Source organism: Populus nigra, chromosome 2 (assembly GCF_951802175.1).
Source record: "Populus nigra chromosome 2, ddPopNigr1.1, whole genome shotgun sequence".
Taxonomy (NCBI): Eukaryota; Viridiplantae; Streptophyta; class Magnoliopsida; order Malpighiales; family Salicaceae; genus Populus; species Populus nigra.
The window spans coordinates 46,811,264-46,837,598 of record NC_084853.1 but is presented as its reverse complement, the minus strand read 5'-3'; the positions used below and the strand labels follow the sequence as shown (position 1 = coordinate 46,837,598).

General features: G+C 34.1%; 4 protein-coding genes across 6 annotated transcripts; 2 read left to right on the top strand and 2 right to left on the bottom strand.

Annotated features, from left to right (window-relative positions):
- The first annotated feature begins 5,624 nt into the window (after window positions 1-5,624).
- Window positions 5,625-8,544, top strand: LOC133681727 (uncharacterized). 2 transcript variants are annotated; one of them, XM_062104846.1, is made up of 4 exons: window positions 5,625-5,764; window positions 5,976-6,522; window positions 7,314-7,507; window positions 8,036-8,544. In XM_062104846.1, exons 2-3 carry the CDS (start codon window positions 6,058-6,060, stop codon window positions 7,470-7,472), a joined length of 624 nt encoding a protein of 207 aa, XP_061960830.1. In that variant the 5' UTR covers window positions 5,625-5,764; window positions 5,976-6,057; the 3' UTR covers window positions 7,473-7,507; window positions 8,036-8,544. The 2 variants fall into 2 exon arrangements, with proteins under 2 accessions (XP_061960830.1, XP_061960829.1); XM_062104845.1 differs by lacking the exon at window positions 8,036-8,544 and having other exon boundaries at window positions 7,314-7,662.
- A 616-nt stretch (window positions 8,545-9,160) lies between these two features.
- LOC133683036 (uncharacterized) lies at window positions 9,161-9,541 on the bottom strand. The gene has a single exon (XM_062106550.1). The coding sequence runs from the start codon at window positions 9,539-9,541 to the stop codon at window positions 9,161-9,163; it is 381 nt and encodes a 126-aa protein (XP_061962534.1).
- Window positions 9,542-13,441: 3,900 nt separating this feature from the next.
- Window positions 13,442-18,721, bottom strand: LOC133681940 (mitogen-activated protein kinase kinase kinase 5-like). 2 transcript variants are annotated; one of them, XM_062105148.1, is made up of 11 exons: window positions 18,136-18,721; window positions 16,694-17,533; window positions 16,519-16,606; window positions 16,318-16,380; window positions 16,053-16,216; window positions 15,707-15,782; window positions 15,560-15,619; window positions 15,339-15,464; window positions 14,323-14,562; window positions 14,117-14,214; window positions 13,442-14,001 (listed from the first exon to the last, which is right to left on the bottom strand). In XM_062105148.1, the coding sequence occupies exons 1-11, from the start codon at window positions 18,543-18,545 to the stop codon at window positions 13,803-13,805; spliced, it is 2,364 nt and encodes a 787-aa protein (XP_061961132.1). In that variant the 5' UTR covers window positions 18,546-18,721; the 3' UTR covers window positions 13,442-13,802. The 2 variants fall into 2 exon arrangements, with proteins under 2 accessions (XP_061961132.1, XP_061961133.1); XM_062105149.1 differs by having other exon boundaries at window positions 14,323-14,532; window positions 18,136-18,720.
- Window positions 18,722-23,716: 4,995 nt separating this feature from the next.
- Window positions 23,717-26,335, top strand: LOC133681822 (protein OSB1, mitochondrial-like). Its single transcript, XM_062104977.1, has 4 exons — window positions 23,717-24,207; window positions 24,287-24,425; window positions 24,845-24,992; window positions 25,532-26,335. Exons 1-4 carry the CDS (start codon window positions 23,864-23,866, stop codon window positions 26,014-26,016), a joined length of 1,116 nt encoding a protein of 371 aa, XP_061960961.1. The 5' UTR covers window positions 23,717-23,863; the 3' UTR covers window positions 26,017-26,335.

The window sequence follows — 26,335 nt, the reverse complement described above, 5'->3', positions numbered from 1 at the left end:
ATATTTATAATTTAATATTTAATTTTAACTTTATTTTTTTACTATTAAATGTCAATTATTAGTTTAATTTATTAAGCATTTACATGTCCAATATTTTATGGCACTTAGCCAGAAACAAAATTTAATAAAATGAAAATTTACCAAACCTACAATGACTAAGACTGTGTTTGTTTACGCAACAGCCAGATATTTGGTTACACAACAAAATAAATGTTACTATTTATGGGTCCCATGTTTTTCAGCGCTCCAACCACAAATCTCACGAAGCAACTCTCAGCTGCTTTTGTTTCAACAATAAACAATGGTTCTTACGCGCTGATCCTGATAATTAATTAGCATGAACAGTATAGTGTGGCATACGCTGTTAATTAGCGTGAACAGTGTTGTAGTGTGGCATACGCTGTTAATTAGTGTGAGCAGTGTTGCTACACTGTTCACGCTAATTAACAGCGTATGCCACACTACACTGTTCATGCTAATTAATTATCATGAACAGTGTAACACGGTACTAATTAACAGCGTATGCTACACTACAACACTGTTCACGCTAATTAACAGTGTATGCTACACTACATTGTTCATGCTAATTAATTATCATGAACAGTGTAACACGGTACTGCATGCATGTTACACTGTTCATGCTAATTAATTAGCATGAACAATGCAGCTTGGCTACACTGTTCGCGTGAACAGTGTAGTAAGCTATACTGTTCCGGTCGGACCGGTTCCGGCCAGATCGGTTCCGGTTCAAAACTTAAAATGCATTGAACCAGGTCCGACCCAGTAAAATAAAAATTATTTTTTATTTTTTAATTGTGTTTTATTCAAAAAAACTAGTGTTTAACATTATTCAATGACACTATATAAATTAAACAGAGATCGCTTGATGATGTAATATTTGCAGAATTTGGTCGCAATCCCAATTTTGTTCCTGATTATATTTTACCTAATGTTATTGCGTGCTTAAGAAACCAAAAAAACTGTAGTCCTTGTCGGATGTATTTCATACGTGATGAAATTGTAGATATTTTAATGGAACAATAAAAAATATTTTATATAAATTATTATTTATTTCATGATGTAATAACAATAGTTAAATCTACAATATTTAAGTTAAAAACCATTAATATTAATATATATTTTTTAAAATTATTTTATAACCTCAATTTCAAAAGCATTCTTAACCAAACACTTTAAACTACTTTTTATTCAACCTCAATTTCAACTACAGTTTTAACCAAACATCTAATTTTTTAAACCAACCTTAACTAAAAGTATTTTTTATAAAACAATTTTTTTCAAACCACAACCACAACAGCTACCGCAATACCAAACACACTCTAACTTATATTGCTTCTTCATTAGCTAAAACCCATCAACTTGCCTGGCCCTTTTAATTTCTAGTTAATGAGGTTCTCTCGAAGCCTGCAAAACTTTGAAAAATCAAATGTGTTTTCATTAATGTGACTTGAAAAAGTGGCATTGAGGATTTATTTTCAACATTTTACCACTTCAAAGCAGGAAAATAAGCATTAGTCGTTTGGTTTGAACAGTGTCGCCAAAATCACCTATATATAAGACTTCTTCGGATCATACTCTCATTGCCGAACAAAAACAACTCCTCCTCACTTTAATTCCTCTTAAGTCCATTAGGCATTAGCTAGAGAAATTTGAGAATGTGGAAGGGTTTCGGTCCTGCAACGCAGGGATTTATCATCCCCCTACTACCTCTGTGTTAGGAGTTTGTGCGGCTAGGACCATTGTTGTTGGAGGGTCTGAAAACTTGGAGTTGGGCTTCACTATCCTGTCTGGGCTTATTAAAATGAATTTTTTTATTGATTATTTTTAATTTGATTAGTTTTTATAAAAAAAATAACTAAATTAATTTTTTAAAAAATAAAAATTGAACCAAATCGATTTAAACTGATTAGTTTTGGTTCGGTTATTTTAGAACAAAAATCAATTCAAATCGGTTTGACTTGATTTTTTTGGTTTGGCTCGGTTTTTTCTGATTTGGCTTGATTTTTTTTTCAGTTTTTTTCGGTTCGGTTTCAAGCTTATAAAATCAAAACCGAACCGGTTAGTTTATTCAAAATTCTAATGGATTTTTTTTCACGATTTGATTTTTTTGTTTTTTTTTTTTCAATTTAATCATTTTTTTAGTTTTTTTTTCTCACCTCTACTTTTACATTAATAACACATTAGGAAAGTATCAACTACATATCGGAGGCCAGATTTAATTAATCAATCAAGTAGTTAGGCATAAATAAGAAAACAAAAATAGCAGCCACTCGAGTCTCACTTCGAGAATTTCTAGCTTAACTTCCTCTCTTGTCATGCAAAAACTAGAAGTACAAGTCTTGTTTCAAGTCTCACTCAATGCTATCCCTGGACGATGAAATTCTTTGCAGCATCAGCCCCACCTCGTCTCTGATTTTGAATGGCAGCAATAGAAATAAACTAAACCACGTACCGTGGTTATCTTCAGTTCATGAGAACTAGTCATATTCCATCATTCGGGAGATCAATCATGATTGAATAAACTAGATTAAATAAAAGTTTTCGTTTTCCAAAATAAATGTCAGCGGATTGTGTTTGTTTCTTGAATACAAAATACCTAGTTATTCAACCTCATAAATGTTTGCACTCCACTAGGGAGTGATTAACGTTTGTTTAATATTACGGTGCATAAATTTTTTTAAAATATTTTTTTTATTTTTAATATTAATATATTAAAATACTAAAAAATATTAATTTAATATTTCTACAAATCAAACACACTTTTAAAATGTATTCAAACATAAAAATAAATTATATTTAATTTCAAGTAACACTTTGATATGATAAGAGTATTATGAAATAAAAGGTTCCTTTTATTCTTTTATCTCTTAAATTATTTTATTTCTTACTACACTTTTGGTATAATGAAAGTATTATGATATAAAAGGTAAGGGTGGGATTTTTCTTCAAAAATATTTTCAACTAATGTATCTAGTACTATTTAAACTTCTCAACAACAATACTATATTGATAAATCAAAATCAATTTTATCAGCTAATTGTTCCTCCAAAAATTCTCATTTTGGCTGAATAGTTTAATATAATCGTGTATTTTTTTTTATTTTTTTTATAATTAACCCATTACTCAATCATTAATTGGTTACACTAACACATTATAACAAAAATTCCACAACAACAATTCCTTTTTTTTTTCCACACTGCTGAAATCTTAGAGAAATAAAAGGATAAATTTTTGTCTTTTTAATTTACTTAATTAACTCATTACTTAATCCTTTCACATGACCTTAAACACAATTAAACCGTCCAATTTCAAATTTAAGTCTTAATTCTCAAAAACTTTAACTTACCTCATACTAAATAAAACCTTAAAATGAAATAAATAAAATTCTCACATAATTCATCAAATTGAGACTTGACCAGTTGTTTATTCATGTACCATAACAACATTTAATCACAATTTCAACAATCTAAACACCCTATCATGAAAAAAAAATTACACTTTTATCTTTACTAAAAATCTCAAAACATCACACAGCAAATTGAATGGTTACCCACTACTTTTTCACACATTCAAACACTAATTCATCATCAATTCATCCATCAATATTTTCACCAAGCCTGACTCAACATTTACAAAATACTAACAATTTCAAAAATACATAACAAGTAAAAAAATACACAATCAATGTTCATAAAAGGGCTTACCACCTTGTAACCTAAATAAAAATGGTGGATTTGAATATTGGAGTAACAATACATAGCAATGGAGTTGAAACAGTAGCCCAAATAACAATTAGATGAGTTGAAATAGTACACACAAAACTGAACAGCAAGTTCAAATCACAATTACTCCCAAACATATATGAATCAATCTAAACCCATCAGTGAAACCATGAAATACAATGTTTTGCAGCACATATCTAAAAATTAGAAACATTAGACGGTTAGATCTTCGCAGATCGAGAACAAACTGAACTGACTTGAAATTAGCAATGTTCGATGAGTTAACTCTTGTCAAAGTATTTGTTTTCAATCTCCACCTTTTTAGACTCAAGAGAACATATAGGTGCACCCATATCCCAATTTTAGCATGATCTAGTGATGAAAGAAGAAGAAAACGTTTGGCTACGCTGACTGCCCTGCATAGTATTTTTCCAGAAAACTTTTGAGGGTCGTTTCTCTTAAAGAAAAACTGATCAAATAAAACTCAATGATGAGGATATAGAGGCCAATGAGAAGAACATATCATAATACAAGTCGGATCCAATAGTAGATAGGGAAGATATGACCAATGGAGTAGGGTGCCTTTTTTGGTTTTCTCTCTAACTTCTCTCTCTAAAGGCACAATAGACCCCTAATTACCCTTTTTATTCATTTAGCTTAAAAATTTTCAACTTTTAATCCCTTTCAGTTTCACCCCTCATGTAACCTTTTAAACTCTTTCAAATTTTAACTTGGTCATTTTATTTCCAAAATTTTATTATAACCCTCGCATAAAATTTTGGCTAGGATTTTATTACAACCACGAAAACCATTGCGATAAATAAAATTTTACACTGGTTTTTACAAAAACTATCAATTTATGTAAAATTAAACCAATCGATGAAAATAATTAACTAAAAAAATTAATTTTTTAATTTAGTTAGGAAAAATCACCTTATGAGATATCAATCTTATTGCATTTGTGAGAAAATTTTTGTAGAACTAGAGTCATGGTAGAGCTTGCTTTGTGCAAAAGAATATATTTTTTTTCCATTCGGAAAATCACTTCCATATGAAAATATGTAAATTTTTAAAGAAAAACTTTTATCACAAATAAAAATTGAAAAAATAGTTAAACAAAATTCAGTAATATCAGTTCTAGTACAATGAAAAATACAGAGTCGTTGTAATAGCAACTAACTTGAGCTAAAAGATTTTTTTTATCTAACTAAAGTTATCTTTAGGCCTATTTGGCATGTAACTAACTCTTTTGAGTCGGAAATGTGAGATAAAAATATCTATCAACAAGTGTGTTTCTAAAAAATTCAACTTATGTTTTTACTATTTTTTAGATAGAAAGTCACTTTCACTCACCACCAATCACTTATTGGTAAATTGAGTGATTAAATCACTAGGCAACTATAGAAATTCAAGTAATTACAAAATATGCAATAAGCTTTAAATATTCTTTTAAATACAAAACACCACCTAGTATTGGCATAGAGTATAAACCCTAAGCTAAAATCAACATATGGGAGCTTAGAAAAAAATAAGCTTGAATAAAAAAATTTTATTTAGAGTTTATAATTTTTTTATTTTAATATCTCATCTATAAAAAATTATCTCATAAATGAAAAGTAATTGATAATATCACATCAATAGGCATAATTAATATTTAATCTTGAAATAATTTAGCTTGATTAATTAAAAAATTCAGAAAAGGATTAGCAGAACGAATTTGTAGAGTACGAAAATTAAAGAATATTTGTTTAGAAAAAAACAAGAAGAATATAAATAAATATTTGACATAAATAGAAGTTACTACTATTGTTAGTGCGAAAGCAGGCCGGTGTGAAATCCAAGCTAAGCCCACAGTTAGATCGCAGCCCAATATGTGCATTGTTCTCTTGCTGCCTATCATGGCTACTGTGCCATTTCTTTGTCCTCGGTGAGTGCTTGCTTTGGCTTGTTACATCATCTCTTACTCTCACTCTCTCATACAGAATTTTCTTTGTTTAATGCCAAATTGGAAAACCCAGAAGGTATGTGTATGGATCCAGACACACCAATCTGTTTTAAATTTTATCAAAGTTTAACTCTTTGAAGCTCCAATATGTTAATTTTAGCTTAGGGTTTATGCTTGGTGGTTTTTGGTCTTTAAAGGAACCTTTAAGGCTTATTGCATACTTAACTTTGTAATCTTAGTACTTGTCTGCATGTTGTCTCACTGTCTTAGTTGTCTATACCATGCAGTAAATCTAGTACTTGTTTCAGTGTTGGGTTCTGAAAGTCTTGGTGCTTATGTTCTGTAACCCCGGAAAAGAATCAGGTGAAAATGGATCCTGTTACTAAAAAACCTTTGTTTTGTCTGAAATGGCCGTGGGATGTTGATCGACATGCGAAAAATGGGAAAGTCTGCACCTTTGAAAGTCCTTGGCTGTTCAGGTCCTTGCAGAGTCTGGGATCCGTTGCGCTTAATTCGTTGAACTCGGTTTCAGAATCCTCTAATTCTTGGATCTATAATTTTAATCCTATCAATCTGGGTGCGAGAACTGGCCAAGATAACTTTTTGAAGAATAAAAAAAGGGTCTTGACTCCTGAAGAGCAAGGAGAAGCAGAGCAAAGAGCATTTGCCTCGGCACTGGCAAGTGGTAAAGAGGCTACGGTGCTTGAGTTTTATTCGCCTAGATGCAGGTTGTGCAACTCTTTGCTTAATTTTGTCCTGGAGGTAGAGGGTAGAAACTCAAGTTGGCTCAATGTTGTAATGGCAGATGCAGAGAACGAGAAATGGCTGCCTGAGGTATTGCACTCACCTCCTGATTATATTGTTTGTAAAAAGTGGGAATTTGAAAATCTCAAGTGTAAAATGAGGAATTCCCTAATTGGTGCTGTTATTTAGTTTTGTCCAATTCTGCTTTGTGAGCAACAATAACATTGTTTTGTTATGTGATGGAGCTGTTAGATTTGATCATTGCCCATTGCCACACAGATGGCTCTGTGATCTCTCTGTGGCAAGCAGAAACAGAACTCCGGGATCTAATTTTATTGTGTTGCTTGTAATTTTAGGATTCTTGGCATTTTAGATAATGATTAAAAGTAAAACAGCATTGAACGAATAGGGTGATGCAATGATCTTGTAGGTTGTGACATTAAGATATGATGGTCTTCTTACCTACTGCTTTGATCAACATCTTACATAGTTGGAGGTGTAGGCCAGGAGTCAGAGAAAGCTGCTTCTGAGAATTACATTCTTTGGAGTTTATTGCATTGCTGGTTGTCAAAACTTCTTGATGCCCCTTTTCATTGCATCCACAAACTTCTATATACTGTTTCTGTCTCATCTTCATCTACTAACCATCTTGCTATCATAACACCTTTTGCTACCATAAACCTTCACCATCATAAGCCTGCAGTTGAGCTAGTGGAATTTTGACTTGATGATGAGACTACCCCACAACACAAACAAATATCAATACGCTTAGCAGTTCTTCTGCTTTTTTAAGTTTTTAACCTGGTGTAATCTCTAAGACTTGAATTGGCATTAGTTTGCTATGATGTGCTCGCTGATTACTTTTTATTGTTTGTCTGCAGTTACTTCATTATGACATAAAATACGTTCCTTGCTTTGTTCTGCTGGACCAAAATGGGAGGGCACTGGCAAAGACAGGAATTCCAAGCAGTCGACTACATGTAGTTGCTGGCCTCTCTCATCTTCTCAAAATAAAACGGGCACAGAATAATAGTGGTTGACTATATTTTGTGTTCAGAACAGATAAAATTACCATGTAAGTTTTACACGAGATACATTTTTGAATTACAATGCATAGACAAGGATAAATTAGTGTCTAGATTGGCGAACAGCCACAGGAAGATGATTGTATGCCTACGCTTACAAGTTTGAACATCAGCAACTACAGTAATGCATCCTTTTCTTTCCTTATTCTTTCCATCTTCTTTCTTTAACCCAATGAACAGCCATTGTTTTTGTCGATACAAGTATATTAGCTGTAGCTTTCTTCCGGCTATTAAAGCAATATGATCATGCATAATTCTAATAGAACAATGAGCTATAATCTTATAGTTGTTGTTGTGTACTCTCTTTAATAATAAATATGTATATGTATATTACATATATATAGAGATGTGGATAACTAACCCTAGCTAACCCTAACGGGTTTTGTATAATGGACCCTAATATAATAGAAATAGTACTAACAATACACCAGACAGCTGGTCCTAGAATTATGTTGATCATATTGCTTCAATACTGGCCGGGTTCCAGCAAGTCACTAACCCCGTGTTTGGTTTCGTAGGTCTTTAGTGTTGTAGACTTTCAAGTGAACTGGCGGATGTAGGACCAGTCAATTTGAGGAAGCCAGGCACGAGCACAAAATGATAGGAGACATTCATTCAGTTAATAGTTTTGTTGTTGAAAAAACCTTTAAAACATCTTCTGCCAAGTTGGCCTCCTTGTTTTCCCTGGTGGCTTCTGGCCTTTAGCAAAACAAATTCACCGGCCTCCGAAGACTGTTTTGTTTATCTTAGGAAAGCGTACTTATTTCTTCTCATGGCATGGGAGAAAGAGTGAAGGACTTTTTGGAGTTAGAAAGCTGATTAGGTATCGATAAGAATCAGAATTACGAAGAGATTTAAGGGATGAAAACTATGCATCCATGCCACAGGATTTATGTTGGAAATTCTTAGAATCTAATTCACTAGTTAAAATAGCCTTGTACTAAATAATCGTGGACTGCCAGTTTCCACTGTGTTTGGGTTGATACCCTGGTGCTCTGAATCTGATTTGATCCTTTGGTTCCTGGGATGGGATTTTGTGATGGAGGCTAATGTTTCTGCTTTCGTGGGGAAAGAACAATGTTTAGCGGAAATGGAATGCATGCTAAATCTTCTTAAAACTGTAACAGTGAACAAGGTAAAAGAAAACCTCAATTCTCCTGACTTTCGATTCCATAACATGAAAGGAAGCAAGTAATCCACCACAAAAAGGGTGCTAAGGCCGAAGCAATAGTGATTTATTTCAACCCATGTGGCCTCCCCCAGCAATGTTAACATCTCATAATGTACTCATGGTAATAATTCGTAAGCAATAATGATACATAATTTCTAAGAATAAATTATCATATGCATAAGACACTGGAATAAAGCCATTTCCCACTTTAGTAGGCAAAAGGAACAAGTGAGAGTGGGAATGGAATGCAAGTCAAATCTTCTTGAGACTACAACAAGGAGCAAAACAAATGGATACTAATCTTCCTCAACGAATTAATTTTCGCCCAAAAAATGGTGCCACTACTGAAGCAACAGCAATTTTCCTTTGATATCAATGACATCCAAGAGTCACAAAATGTGCTCATCGTTACAGTTCATAAGCAGCAATGCTCCAACACATACATTCAAGTAATAAGTCAAACCTCCCACGTTTAAGAATCAAGATTTTCAGGTGGGTGTTGAGGAGATTGCTCTTCTTGCTTGGTTTCTTGTTGGGTTTGGGCAGGCGTCGAGGCTGAACTAGAGGTGGCAGGCACACTTGACCTCGAAAGTGGGGGGGCCAGGGGGCTAATCCTTCCATCAATGCAGGAAGAACATTTTACCTCTGCCCAACTCTCCATATCGTACTGGCCATAACCCATGATTCTCCTTCCCGAGCAGAGCCTTCCAACCATAACAGCAAGTACACCAAAGACCATGATCACTACAAGTACTGCAATAGCTGGACCAATTGAAGCGTGCGTTGAGTAGGTGTTGAAAGATTGCGGGGTTACAGACATTGGCGGTGGTTGCTGGTCTAACAGCATCGACATTTTTAGCTAGCTACCCTTGAAATGCTTCTTATGAAACTTGAAAGAGAAATGCTTTAAATCAGTGAAAATAGACTTGGGTTTCGAAAAGATTTAAACTTGAAAATGCGAGGGGACATGGAGGAAAAAACACCGCACAGATAAAGAACCTGAGTGTCTTGTTTTCGAATAGTTAACAGCTCTTGAAAAGAAACAAAACCTAACGGATTTTCGAGCTTCTCAAACACGAAAGAGCAGGATCTTTTGAGCTGAATCTCTTGAGCTATAACCGAGTGGTACCATCGACATGTAGCTTGAAATTTACCGGTAGAGAAAAGACAACTAGGAAGCACAAATGGGCTCAATGTAGCAGAGCTTTAAAGCTTTAAATGAAACGAATACCATTTTACTGGTCTCAAGAGACCGAGAGGGAGAGAGATTGTGTCAAAATAATTCAAACAAAAGAGAGAGGCCATGGATCTACCCAGTGGCATAGGTCATGAGTTTCCCTATTTTATAGGTACAAAAATTGAGTAAAGAACCTTGGGACGGTAAGAGGACAAAGGGAAAAGGAGAAAGTAATCAGAAAAGTCAGGGAATCTGAAGGAAGTGACTCAGTAAAAAGTCCGGGACCTTTTTCTAGACAAGCTCTTTTCATAAAAACGTCTGCGAGCTTTTGCAGGACAACTCTGTTACTTTAAGCCCCTTTTCTTCGCTCGACGAGCGCTCTTTTTTTTTTTTTTTTAATATATATATATATATATATATATATATATATATATATATAAACACACATTAAAATTTTAAAAAAAATTCATAAATTATTTTAAATAAAATAAATAATAATTAAAAAATAAAGAAAAGTATAAAAATCAAATTAAATTTTAAAAAATAAAATTAAAAAAAATCAAAATAAAATATTTAGTATTTAAAAGATTAATGATCAAATTTGATATAAATAACAAGATAATTTTTAATTTCTCACAATTTTTAAAAAAGTATTTTCTATTAAAAATAAAAGAAAAATATTTAAAAAAAAAACAAGCTAAATTTTTACTTGATTAGAAAGGTTTTTTATTAATTGATTTTATTAACCATAAATAAACAAGTTTTAGAAAACCAGTGCCGTAAATAAGATGCCATGAAAAACAAAACAACCTCAACCATTTTCAATTTCAAAGTTCCACTCCCTAGCACATTGTGCATGCACACCACTGTCTATAACGCCATAGCCCACACTGATTAACCCGCTTTCATTCCTAAAAACATATTTAAAAAAAAACCCTGTACTTTTCTTTTAAATATACAATTGCAAAGTTGTTATTATTATAGATTGATTTGGAAAATTTGTGATTAAGGATCGAATTAAGATCTTGAAAAGATTAATTTCAAGGATTTTTGTTTTTAAAAAATAACAAAATAATATTATTTTAATAAAAAAAATAGACTTTGTTTCACTCATTACCGATAGTTTAATCCAATTACTCGAATTTTTTCCCTCACAATATGATATCATTAAAAAACAATTATTTAATTTTGTAAATGAATTTGAAAAGCTATGATAGTAGTTGTTAATTGTATTTTAATATTTTAAAGCAAACACAATTTTCGATTCCGAAACAAAAACCAAAAAATCATAGCAGACAAGCTCTGAAAATACTAAACGGCTCGTTGGTTCATAGATTAGCACACCTAAATAATAATGTAATTTGAAAAATTATTTTATTTAGTGGGAACCTTTTTATTAGGAATTAAGGTTGACTTTCACTAGGAGAATCTGCCCTATAATCTCTTCCCAAGAGAAAAAAGCCGGTGCCGAACTAGAAACCCTATGCTATTGGACGTTCTTCCTCGTTCGGCAGTGAGGAACTTCAAGCATGACTAATGTTCAGATTGATAACAGTAATAATCCTTATACTAAATTACCGTTCTCAAATGCCGTCCGATTAGCCCTTAACAGGGAGCCGACCCAATTGGAGTTGGGCCATACGACCCAAGAAACTAGTCTCTCGGTAATTGCCCTTGTCAAAAATCAAAATGGATTTGATAGCCGCCGATGGTCCACCACCACCAGTGCATTCGAAAGTGGGGTTCAATTGATTACCACCAGTACCTCATTGTCAGAAGACCAGATCACGTTCTGAAATTCATGGTAGGTATGCTCTGCCGAGAAAATAGTGAAAGGAATAAATAAATATTCCAGAGCAGAATTCTAAATTTCATGAACATTTGACCAACCATTTCTTTATGGAAACGTCCCCAGGATGTTTTTAGCTTGACAGAAACCAGTCATCGTTCTCGCAAGCAGGAAACTATTGGACGTGCAGTCTACCTAAAGATGTGACGATGCACATTTTAAAGCTCTGTCCGTTGCTTGCGGTTATGAGAGGACAAGCACCTCCCTCTCCATGCTTTCTGCTTAACCATTGGCCCCAAGAATTATGAAAGCAGACATGGTTTGTCCAGAACAGACACCACTGGCTAAAGTTATCTTAGAAAGTCATCGTAGAAATTACCAACGATCCCCCGGTCTTGTGGTTCCAAAGCCTATGAACAAGGGCTCAAGCATTGGTACCAGCACAGTAGAATTTGCCTTGTGTTTTGAGGATCCTTTCATTAGTAAAAATCGTTTTGTCAGGCACCCAACCTTTGTCTTGGGCTTTAGTCTGGATGATGAATCGAGCACCAAATAAATCTAATCGTATGGATCAAGGACAACTTAAAATAACACCAAAACACAATTACCCTGGTTGAGTCAACTGAACATTACAATTTTGCATTTCTCTACTTCTGAGAAAAGGAAAGTACAGCAGTTCGAGATGCCAAAAATAAGCATGGGCTATCATGGGAGATCATCATTTTCAAATTTTGGCCACCCACGTCAACTAGTGTAAGACTATCTAGCAATGCCCGACTTCAAATTCTTGTTGGAGTTCATGACTCAATCATCAGGCAAACCAAAGAAAGTTCAAGCTTTGAATAGAGTATATGATATGATACAGCATGTATATCTGAAATAAGAACAAACAGTTGGAGAGAAACCTTGTCACTGCTCTCATCAGTTAACATCATAATCTAATTGTATAAGTTGAACTATTTCAGATAAACAAGTTGGAAAATTTAGAATAGCACCCTCTCTACGAACATGTGGTGCAGTAGCTAGTTGATCAGTAAGTAAAAGCCAAACTTCTTTATCCATCTCAACGACCATCCCTTGCACATACACATACATACCTTTGACAACACCAGTAAAACACCATAATCACCATTCCCTCCAATAAACACTCTCATGCCTTGCACTGCAGTTCTGTCTTTAATATTTTCACGAGTTCTGTCTTTAATAATTCATTGGAAACCAAAACGGGTTCGGTTCTGTCTTTAATATTTTCACGAGTTCCAAGAATGAACATAGATGGGTTTCAGCTAGACAATGATAATTCTCATTCATCCATAAAAAAAAAAAAGATAGACACGCAGAGAGTAGAATTCGTTCCACTGGCAGAAAGGTGGTCAAGAACAGTAATAATGTCGGCCTAAAAAGGAATCTGACCTACGTGGTGAATGTTCAAAGATAATTTATTCCAAGTCATCTAGACACTTATAAATGGACACTTCCTCGTTATTAAGCCTTAACAGATACCAAAATACAGTCATTAAACCTGCACTAACCTAGTAGATTAGAACTTGAGATTCAAAACCTACCTCGAGAGCTAGGTTTTAAGTTGAATCTCAAAAAACATTAACACAAGTTGAACCGGTTAACCTATGAATTGACTCAATGATTTAATAACTCAAGCTTTTTTTCCCAAGTTAGTCTCCGAGCTAGAAATGACAACTATGCCAACAAATTTCATTTATTACATGGCGTACCATGGTATTAAAAAATAACCAGCTGAACCAAGAATCGTTAAGCGAATCAAAATCTGGGAAAAAGAAGATACCTGTGATTATAATCTACAATTAGTCTGAAAAATGTAGTTATTTTCACCAAACATGCTTACAAATAATCAATGCATTTCTTCTAAACTTTTTTTCTGTTACATTGGTGTACACTATTTCTATATACATCAATTATCCTTTGAATCACAAATCCTTTATATTTATATAAACACTAAACCTAACGAAGAATGAGGAAATATTTGCAGGAGGTTTTCAGAAATAATATATCGAACCTCCAATCAAATGTGAGTCACCAGATGTTCTAATGGCAATCTGAGAATCTCCATTGGACCTTGCAGCTTTGCTTCTACCTTGCTTTCTTACCTCATGACAATCAACACATGATTCAGATATGTGGAATTTCCCTTCCATGACTCCTTAAATGCACATTGCTAGAAACATTTGAAGAAGAGATGAAATTATGTGAACCATGAACTAGTTGTGCTGCCATTAGATAAGGGCGAGGTTCGAGTGTTGAACAAGGTGGGTGATGAGAAGTTGCAGCACAGTTGAATGTGTAAGCATGGCTTTGCTGACTGGTCTCACTGTGGGTGTACAATCACAAAAAGAAAAATAATTATAATCTATGAAACTAGCAACTGGAGAGTGAAATTCATAAGTAAATATTTTGCTAGTAGTGGTTGCAAATAAATACATTACCTGCTACTTGGCAGTCGATGGTTCCTCATCCGCATGCCTGGGCAGGTTGGCGACACATCATTTTCTGCGGTGCGGTCTCTCAAACTCTGTGAATTATCCTACAAAAGGCACCCCAAATAATTAGCATAATAATTTTGTGCACACTTTAAGGTTATAATGAAATTCTTTTAGATCAATAGATTAAAGAACTAGTATCTGATGCTCACCTCAAGGTTCACTGCAGGTATTGCTTCTCTGCTTGCTGACACATTAAGATCGCTTGACTTGCACACGAAAGGATGCTCAAGTAGCATCATAGCTGATGGACGCTCTGCTGGATTCCTTCGAAAGCAACGACGAAGGAAATCTTTTCCCTCTGGTGACAAGGTTTCAGGCATAGGTGGATCTTTATTCAATATCTTGAACATAGCTTGAGCCTGATATGTACCAATCATTGCATCAAAATTCTGAATCAGAACATACATGAAATCCTCAAGTTGAAGAAATGAAGAACGAATGAGCTTGTACTTCCTCTTCAATGCTGAAGAGGACAAACAAAGCAAGGAACCAATCAAGAACTAACATGCAAACAACAGAAACCAGTATGTTTTGTTGTTTGATCAAAAAGTCAATCGATCACACCCAGGAAAGAGAGGTGTTTTGGTCAAAGATTGAATAATTGATACAGTTTCAGGATTCTATTACCAGGCTCTCCTATCCTGTTAAATCACGACATACATGATGCAATATCTTATTCTTCAAAGAATATTAGCTATTTTCCACTACAAGCTAAGTCGAAATTAGCAAGGAGAAACAGTGATGAGTAGTTTTCAGAGAAATTCCTTTCTCCCTAGATTACTTAAGAAATGGTAGTCTTTTTCTAAAGGTCATGTCGAAAGAGCAATCATATAACATTGGAAGGTAATGCACCCCTGTCAAGAGACCAAGCACATGCTCTCCAAAGGAATTAGGCCAAATGCTGCAAGACCTAGTATCTTAAATGCATGCTCAAAAATGAGTGCAGATCTAGCCATTCTTGGAAAGCAAAGAATGAAAATTAGCAATATAAAAGAAAAAAGAAAAAAGAAAAACAAATTTTCCAATGAAAATGTTATTTCCTTATATTCCAAATTCAACCAAAAGTTGAATATACACTTAGCAATGTGACCATTGGTATCTTTCTAATTTTCAAAAACCTGGGTTGTGAACAAATAAGGGGAGTAAAGTCTAGTTACGAGCTCACCCCCTGAAGGTCACCCCATGGAGGTTTTCCAGTAAACATCTCAATGATGGTGCAACCCAGACTCCATGTATCAACAGCAAAAGCAAGTTCAGGATTGCCACTTTTCAGCATTACAGCTTTAATGACCTGAATAAAAGAATGGGTTCGAGGAAAATGCATCAATAAGCCATGTAAGCACACACATAAGGTATGTATCTATAAATAATTTCATCATGAAGTACCTCTGGAGCCATCCAGTGTGGACTGCCCTTCAAGGACAATTCATATGATAGTCCTGTAAGCTGCACAGAAACAAAAAACCACGGTGAGAAAAGTGCAAAATTTGTAATTAGAACCCTACAAAGTGTCCAAAGTTATTCAAAACTCACATGTTTTGCCGTCCCAAAATCTGTGAGCTTAACAACTCCTGATGCATCAACAAGCAAATTTGCACCTTTAATGTCTCTGCAGATCATAATTGTGCAAATTATTAAAACTGCACAGCAGGAAAAAAACCTCAACTTTTATGACAGACACACATCATGCTTCCATTCAGGGTTCTTAGTCCAACAATCATGTATTATTCTCTTTCTAAGCATGACTATGGATGATAATGGTGTGGCTCTTTGCAAGATTCTATTTTTTTCACAATTTATTGAAAGACATTTGGCCTAGTGTGATAACTGCCTGTTAACGGAGTTCATTTTTACTCTTCATCAAACATGAATCACCCACCTGTGGACCGTCTTTTTACTGTGCAAATAAGCCAATCCAGAGAGAATATGGCGAGTGAAATTGCGGACTATAGATTCTGTCATATGTCCGCAATGTTCACGAACATACTTATTGATCGATCCTGGATTAATATACTCCAAATATATGTAAAATTGATCATCAACCTGGACACAACAAAATGCTCCCTAAATCATCAAACGAGAAGAAACTTATAGGAACTCAAATTAAACTGATAAATTAGTAGATGGGACAAGGGAATACTCACGATCTCACAGCCATAATATTGCACTATATTTGGATGCTTTAGATCACGTAGAACTCTGATTTCCTGCAACCAATGAAAATAGAATCCCCAGTCAACTTGATTAGATGCCGCTTCTGAATTTGTCCTCAATATTTGCAATTATAAGGATGGATATGGTGAATTGAAATTGCTAAAATGCCTATAAGGAACTCCAAAGATAACCTGCTCCAACTGCTTTATACATTCAGCAGATTTTGGATCATCGGGGATGATATCAACTTCCTTCATTGCACATGAGGCTCCAGTCACTCTGTCATATAAAAGCAACCAATTAAATTTCACAGAAGCAGAAAATCAAGAAACAAGAAGCACAAAAGCTTCAGAACTACTAGCTTACCTGTTGGTTCCCATATAAACTCTTCCATATGTACCAGATCCAATAAGTTTTCCTTTCACCCACTGATTTTTTCTTAATGGTTCATTTAGTTTTTCTATTGTGTTATGGATGATAGTAGGTGGGGATGGCATGGATTGTGGTGGTGCAGCTCCAGGAGGAAGAGGCAACGGATGAGGAGGAGGAAACCGGGAAAGAGGAAACGGGTGAGCACTTACACGACTGTTTTCAGGCCACTCCTTGGAACTTCCCTGAACCAATTTATGAGGTGATCGAAAATAAAAATTATTTTCAAGGTCGACACAGGGACTTTGTAATGTTGGGCTGCGAAGTGGAGAATGATCAGGACTAAACACAGTTTTAACTGGTGGCCCTTGTGAAGAATGGATTGCAAGCCTACCCAAGTCAGGAATCTTCAAAGTTGACCGAACCTGCGATTCTTGAGAAGCCACGAAAGAAGGTAAAAAATCTCCAGTGTATGATCTTTGTGGGCTAACAGTAGCAGGACTTGGGAGTCCACTTATTGGAGCACTCCTAGGAGAAGAAATCAAACTGGACTTGTAATTTGCACCTTCGATATTTAGATCATGAGACAGAACCCCGTTACTATTCCCTGGAGATTTAGTCAATTCAGTGGCAACATGAGAAGCAAAAAGATCCGTGGCATTTGATCGTCGTGGACTGGAAGAAGGACTTGAGAAACCACTTGTCGGGGCACTTCTGGCCTGAATTTTCAGTCTTAAGTCACGACTGGTGCTGCCAAGATTTGCGTGCTGAGAAAACCTCTGACGAAAATTGCTTGAAGGTTTGGCAAATTTTGTAGCAATGTGATCGGTGTTTTTCCTGATGGTCCATAGCCGAATCAATAGAGCAGATCAACATAGTAATATATGCGGAGCAAGCAATTCCCTATGTAACTTAACATACAAAAAATTTGTGACACAACACAGCAGAACCAGACAATGTCACGATATTTAGGTTTCTAAAGATTGCCTCCAAATCCTAACCTCGTCATAATAGATTACCCCATAGACATTATTTCCGGAACACAAAGCAGAATTTGATCACATTATCCTGAAGTATATATCATAACAATTGCCGCATGTATCCATTACCTTAGATTTCATTTGTCTCAATATCCATCTTTATATCCATTATTCAAATTTGTTGTCACTGATAATTTGGAGAGGAGATGTGCATATATTCAAACGACTAATTAGCCTTTTCCTTGCAGTCAAGGCCTATAGTTTGATCACTTTTTTGTGTTCTTGGTTACAAGGGGGTGACTTGAATCTGAGGCAATAACTTTAAAAAACAGCAGCAACAAAAGAAAGAAAGAACGCAGAGAGCAGAAGTATTTATCTTGCTTGTGATTGATTTGATGCAACTGCCTTCTACTATTTTTTACCACCAAATTGAAAAAAAAAAAAACAAAATGATCTTACCTCCTTACCACATGGTTCGGCCCTTCTTCGGGTGAGCCGAGATGACCATGGCCCAAAATGGAACCCAACGGCTCCTGTCTCCTAGTCAAAAGTGATACAGGTACTGGCAATGGATGCGGGACGGCCACCGAAGACCAGTGGTCCGTCCCGCTAGGAGACCGTGACTTTTTGGCAGAATCAGGGTCACCAGACGGCGAATTTGGTCGGTCGGTTAAATTCCAGCCAAGGTCCTGCTCGCTGACAGGCCTAGGCTTCCTCTGCCGTTCCATCTTCTTGAGCATAAAAGATTGGCCACGGTTAATACAGGAAGTACCAGCAGTGTTACTGCAGTTGTTGCTGTTATCTTTTGTGGAAGAAACAGAGGGAGATGATGGCATAGAAGAGGAGGGAGTTTTTGAAAAGAAAGGCATTTGGGAGGCTTGGAGAGGAAGGAAATGAAAGTGCCTGAAAGCTTCATGTGACCGATGTAGTAATCGTTGCTAGCTGTTAAGCCTCTCGGAGAGAGGCACTTCTTAGGTTACTTCGTCGTTGTTGCTGCACCAACCTTTTTGTCAAAACTGAGGATTTGCGGGGATATTAGGATCTGACTTGCCGAGTTTAAACTCTGTTTTGGGTTTTAAAAGTCAGTCTGCCCGTACATAAAATATGCTCGGCTGAGCTTTTTTTATTAATTCAAAATTTACTTTTTAATAAAAATTTCAAAAAAATATTTTTTTTATTTGATATGTGATTTTTTAAAAAAAATATTAGTTTAATATAATTTTAAAAATAAAATATTTTAAAAAATAACCATTATCATATTCTTAAATACTTTGTATATTTTATGTAATTATTAAAAATATAAAATATTTTTGTAGATATTTTTATATTAATATATCAAAATAATTAAAAAATATAAATTTAATATTATTTTAATTTAAAAATAATTTAAAAAAGCAAGTTTAACTATAAAAACAAATACTCATTTAGTAAATTTTAAACAAGACATTCATATTCAAATTAATATTTCTAGAATAATTAATTATAGAGATCATTATTATTAAACTTAGGTTAATTTGAATGGTTGGTTGAATTTAATTGATAGTTGAGTTGATCTATCCATGCCAAATTCAAAAAGATTTTTTCAAAAAAAAAAACAATATTGTTTGAACAGTAAATTAATTAGATAATTCATTGACTGAGTCTTTTTTAATAAGCCATCGAGATACATCTAACAATTTTATTTTATATTCGAGTCCAACTTAATAACATAAATAAAACCAAACATAAGTCAAACATCGAAAAACACGAGGTTGAAACTCTAGTAACCGAGCTTTGCTTGCAGTAGTAATTGTGTTGGGGAATTGGGATCGGTAGACACGGCATTTCTGTACCTACAAAGGTCAGCAGCCGACGCGGCTCGCGAAATGGACTCCGATAGAGATGGACTTGAGGGAGAGGAGAGATAGACTTAAATTTATTTTACTTCTTAAGAGAAGTTAATTCCTTGTTTCTTTAAGTAATTAATTGAGAGTGACTTCTTCTTGTATGATCTTGAATAGAAAAAACTATATGGTTGACAAAGTCTGTGATGCACCACGGCAAAATTAAAGGTGGTCGTTCCAGGATTTGCTTTTGCTAGTTCTTCGAGTCCTTTCATGGCATTTATACATTTAAATCTCTCTATAAATTAATACCAGTAAGATTTAATTAATTAATTAATCAATCAAGATATCATTTAAATTTTAAATTTAAGTTGAAATCAAATAAAATTTGATAAATCTATATTTAACAAGCCTAAAAAAACTAAAACCTCCTTCCTTGGACATACCTTGAGTGGGGGCGTGATAGTGTATCAAGCTTGGCCATGTCAGACCCAGCAATCTGCCAAGCCCCGGCACATTAGGTTTGGTGCCAGCCACACCCAGACGCTATTGAGCTTGGTAGTATGTCAAGCCCCTTACACGTTCATGGGAATGCGCATCCTCCTTTAGAACACCCAAGAAAATGACCATCCTTTCTTGATATGCCCAAGGGAATGAAGTAATGTAGGTCTAACAAACATGTGAACCTGACAGTCCATCATGTCCAAGATAATGATTATCCTCCTTTGGCACACGTGGTAAAATAATCATTCTCCCTTGGCACGCTCAAGAAAATAAGATAATATAGATCTGATAAACATGTCAGACCTAAAGTACTTAGACTTGGCAGTCAACCAAGGTAACGCTTGTCTGACAAACATGTCAAACCCAAGGCACTTGAACTTGGCAGTTAGTTAAGTTCAAGGGAATGATCATCCTCCCTTGGCATGTGAGTCTAGCAAACATGTCAAACTCGAGGCACTTGGACTTGGCAGTTAGTCAAGTCCAAGTGAATAATCATCCTCCCTTGACATGTCTAAAGTAATGGTCAACCTCTCTAGGTCTAGCCTCGGGAAAGAACTTAACTTTCATGGGTTTAGGTACATTTGACGTTTTGAATCATAATCTCACTACACCTTTTATATGTATAAAAGTCTTACACCATATTCCCATCAAATATTAATACAGATGTAAGGGATATTTATCCTTCATTAAATAATATCAGGATAAGATTATATTATATATCTTTCTTTTCACAAAAGGACAAAACTCATGAATTATCAATACACAAGAAGACTTTTAAAATAAAGTTTTACAATCTTCATTCTTTACTGCATGTATGTTTTCATAACATTTCTCTCTTGAATATTCTTGTATTTCCTTTCTTTAAAAAGACACTTATTTAAGTATCAGAGAGTCTCTACCTTTATCAAAGAAGATATTTTATAAATATTAGTTATAAGTCATCTTACCCTATCAAGTATAAGTCATTAACTACCTGGATTAGAAAAAATAGATGAGATTGGTAGGAGTAATTAATTATTTATTTATTTAACCTGATATCTTATTACTAGATTACTTAGATTTCTAGAGCTTCATCAATAATATTATTTAATCAAGGTTATTCAATACATGTTCTAGATTATTTATGAATTACTTACATAGTTTCTTCATCGACAATAAAACTAAAAAGAAATAATTGCTTTATTACCCTTTTTGTTGCCCCTGTTAATAAAAATGAAGTCCTGAAGTCAGATATACTCCTTGGATTCTCGTCCCATTACTTTTCCAAAAAAAAAAAAATCATTATCTCATGTTGATGTAAGATTTTGTTCCCTCGAGCCACAATTTCAATCTCGATAAGTTAGTTTCGATGCCCTACTTTTGTTTGTTCATCAGGAAAGCAATGACACTGTAGTTTCTTACCTTTTTGTCAATTTATTCAAGGTGCATAATGAAGTGCCTGGAGGGATAGTGTGGAAAGATTCATGGTAGTTGAAAGACGAATATTCTTGAAATTATAATAAATAAATAAAAGCCAGCTCACTGCATTGAAATGTATAAAGTAATTTGGGGATATGCCTTTGAATCTCGGAATCTAATTGCACTATTGCTGGTCCCGAGTAGGTGCTTGGTTGATCGTTTCAAACTCTGTTTAGTTTTGTTTCAAAAATATATTTGTTTTTTTTTAAAAAAAATATTAAAGTAATATTTTTTAGCTTTTTTAAATTATTTTAATTTTTCGATGTAAAAATTAATATGAAAAAATATTTTAAAGTAAAAAATGTTTTTGAAAAATACTCTAGTTATTTTTACATGCCATAACAAATTCATAAATAAACTAGATTCTTAGTTTTTCTTGCAAGATTTTTAGTTATTGTATTAATTTAATTTTAAATCCTTCAAAGAAAAATATTCATAAAATTCATACTATTCCTTTGATAATTTCTTTAATTAAACATATTAACAAAAAGAACTTATGCAGTTCTTATTCATGCATATATTGTTAATTTCTATCACTTATAATTGAAATTAAAAATCCTAAGAATAAAATATTTATAGATAATATAATCGTAATGCTTCTATATTTTATCATACAAAAAAAATTAAAATATTCATGGATAAAACAATTGTAATCGTTTTTAATTTTAAAAAAAAAACTGTGTTAGAGGTGCTTATAAAAAATTACAACAAATATGGGCCTACAACGGCCCGTCATTTTTCACTAAATTCAAGCCCCATGCAATAGCCCCCTAACCCTAAATCTCCAAAGGCCCAAAATCTAATCCCTCTTTCTTCCGCTTTAAATTGTACTAAAACATTAAAACGCATCGGATATTAACTGTAGATGCCAACACTTTCCACGTATACACAAATCATTGTGAACGATTTTGTTTATTTTTTAACAATTTATTTTAGCAATCAAAGTTTTATTTTAAACGATTTAATTCTAATTCAAAACTAGATTTCTGAGTCAAGGGTAAAATTAAAAATATAAAGACTGAAACAAAAAAATATATCAAATATTGATGACGTGATAGAAATTTCAGAAAAAATACACTTTGATCCTTTAACTTTTAAAATAACACAAATTATATAATTTATGTGCCTTAAATGTTTTCAAGTTTAATTTTGGTATAAAAAATTATTTTTATTATTTTTTTAGTCCCTATTAAGAGATGAGAGAGAGAAAGGTCACCGAATCCTGGTGATAAAGAGAGAAAAATATTATTGATATCGATTTATATCACCAAAACTATCGATATTTGTGTCAAATTATTCCATTTGACGAGTAAAGTTCATATCAATTGTTTTTTTAATCTAAAACTCATGAGATAACATATTTGAGCTCATTTTGATTTTTGATTTCGAGTTGATTTTGATTTTCATGATGTTTTTTTGAATTTTTAAGGCCTTTAACATGTTTATAATGGTACTAAAGGTGTTTTGGGTACAAACAATTTATTGAAAAACCAGTTTTCGTATCAAAAAACTTAAACCTTGATTTTTTAGTTACCATAATAATCGTAATTTGGACAAATTAGATGACATATCATATTATTTTTTTTCAAAAAAATTGAATAGACTACATATTATCCTTTCCAGTTGCAACAAAAAAAATAAGAGTCAAGTGGTGTTGGTTGCTAGGGCAGGCCCGAGCATAAGCCCTGATGAAATGAGTCAAGCCTAATAATGTTTTGCCTTTGTTTTTTGTTTTTATTTTAATATTTTTTTAAATTAATCCTTATGTTATATGGTTTTATTCTTTGTTTTTGAAGAGTTTTTATAATTTATCTATATTTTTTTAATCTCTTGTATAATTGAACTTTATTTTTTATAATATTTTTTTATTTTCAGTTAATATTTGTAATATGTATAGCTATACATAGTAATTTTTTTATTTTATTCAATTAATTTTATTTATATCTTTATTTTTATTATCGTTTGATTGAATAAAAATATTATTTTAATAAAAAAATTTAGCAAACACAACCAAGTAAGTGTCTTGTCTTACAAGATTAAACATCTTGATTTATATTTATTTTTTAAATTTTTAAATTTTAATTTTTAGTTATCGTTTATGTTTTTTTATTTATTTAATTAAATGTATAAATATTTTAACTTGTAAATATATAAACATGTTAAAAAATTTTATATATAATTTTTTTTATTTGATAGAAAAATATCTTACCCACGTCAAAATACGAGTTAAGTATGTAGTTATAATTAACCCTAATTGTTAGGGTTTTTAAACCAGACACTCGGAAAACCCCCCCGCCAAACTCCTCCCTTCAAATACCGCCTGAAAATCCCCTCTTCATCTTCGGAAAATACCTAATCAGAAACAACACACTGCCTAATAGCTCTAACCACGCTTTGAATGCATGATTAAGCCGTATCGTATCGGGTTCCTGATTAGGAACCTGTCCCGATTTTCACTTCAAAGACTCGCTCCCTTCTCTTCATCGTCTGCTGCAAACCTTAGATTTTCGAATTCTTCTACGGATGAAGACGAGTTAGACGAAATCAATGATAGCGCAGTTTATCGACACACTATCTCAACCCAGCGGCCGTCCACCGTAGAATGGAAACCGAGTTTGGTGAATTTGGTTAGATTTATCGGTACAGTGGATCGGTCCCCGATAATCTACAAAACTAAAGGCGGTGGATTTGGTTGTTACACTCTACTCTACGCAAGAGATCCACATGATTCGAATCGCTGGTTCAGGTCAGCTTTTAAAGGAAAGTTTGTTACTTGTTAAGCATATTTTGTGTCCCTTTAACTAATAGTTAGGTTTTGTGAACAGGATTCTAGTGGAGACGTGGTGTGAAATGGCGAAAATGTGCATTCAACATGTAAAGCCAAACGATATTATCTATGTTTCGGGTCATTTAGAATCTTACCTCAGTTTTGACAGGACTGGAAATCCAAGTTCCAGTTACAAGGTTCGCAATTTGAATTGTATTAGATTTTCGATGTGTCCACACTCACTGTTAGTTTGCTTTGATACATCATTTAAACCTTTGATTAGTGCATGGAACTGTTAATGATTTATGATTAGTTATGGTGTGGTTAATTTTTTTTCCCTGCGTATAAGAAGATCAAAACAGATACAACAGAGTAAAGGTTGAGTAATGTGCACTTAAATTAAATGTTTAAAAGGAACGATGATGGTGGTGTCTACTGATATTGAATTGATTATATCAGGCAGTATTAAACATTTTTATGTTTCTGAAGGGATTGAACCATACCAGTAGATTTCTATTCTAAACACTTTGATGAGTCAGCATAGAGATTAGCAAACACAGTCACACACCCTTACATATGTGAGTACGGAATGATTTTTTTTTATATGCATGTATAGATAATTGCGAATGAATTGTGTTACATTGCACAACATAATCAACGGTCAGACTGCCAAAGCCTTGAGGAACCAGAGTCAGAGACCTGCCTAAAATTCAAGGAACCAGAATCAAGTGCTTGTCAAAAATACACGGAGCCATATTCAGGAGGTATGATTTTTTCTTTCATGCATTGCAGCTTATTTTCAAGCAAAGCCTATCTCCCACTCACCCGGCTGCTGCACAATACACAGCTGCATTGAAGCTTACAAATGGCTTGTAGTTCAATTAACAAGGGAGATGGTTTAGTTAGGTTGTTTCTTAACACATGACTTCCAAGTCTTTGGCATATCTAGGTGTCTGTCACTTGAAAGCTTGGAATTTATTGTTAGCTCATTTATTATTGTGTCTACTAATTTGTTGAGTTGCTAATCCTAGCATGTTCAACTAAGCTACACACATTCACACTCATATAAAGTTGCCTGATCTGACTGCCTTAGTGTGTGGGGATTAAGAATCAAAACACATAGATGAAGTTACCTGATCTGACTGCATTAGTGTGGGGGGACTAAGGAACGTACTGTTTGGTTGGGCTGGCCATGGTTTCTTATATGATGAATAGCAGTGACTGATTTAACTTTGTTTTACTCATTTTATTTTGTTCTCTCTTCCCATGCTTTATACATTTTTATCTCTTGTAACAAATTCAGCTGGAACTGGCATGGAAAACAACAAAAACCATCTTTGCTTATGGAAAGCATTTTTCAGCAGCCCACATGAGTGGTGGGATAACAGGAAATTTAAGAAAAATTCAAAGTTGCCTGATTTTAAGCACAAGATTAGTGGTGATGCTCTGTGGTTGAGACCAGATGATCCACTGTGGATCAAAACAAAACTTCAATTGCTTGATTGGAAAGCGGGAGAACATTGTGAAGAGGAAAGGCACAAAAACCACCTTTACTTGTGGCAAGTGTTCTTCGCCAGCCCACATGAATGGTGGGATAACAGGAAAAATAAGAAAAACTCAGTGTCTCCAGATTTTAAGCACAAGGATACTGGTGAAGCTCTTTGGTTGAGTCCTAATGATCCCCCTTGGGTAAAAAGACAAATCCAATTGCTTGATTTAAGCATGGCTGTACAACACCAAGAGAGAGGTGCAGGTCCTCGTGTCTCTCATTGGGTGTATGAAGACTGAAAGTATACGTGCAGGAGCTTGAAAGAGGAAGGCGTGTGGTACTGGAGATTTACTGCAGGAGAGCTTGTGCGTGCATTCTTATACCTCTTGCGTTCTGGTGTATATTAGGTAAATACTATATTTTACGTTGACACAATCACCACCTGTATTTTTAGCTGAAATGGCGTTAACCACACCTGATATTAAAATTTCAGAGTGGTCAAATGTGATGAAAAACATGAAACAGGATCGATTATTGTAAATACAGTAAAACTAAGGCGTGATCAATGTACCTTCCCCAGCATTACTTACATACTAAAACGAGCGGGTTTTAATTGTA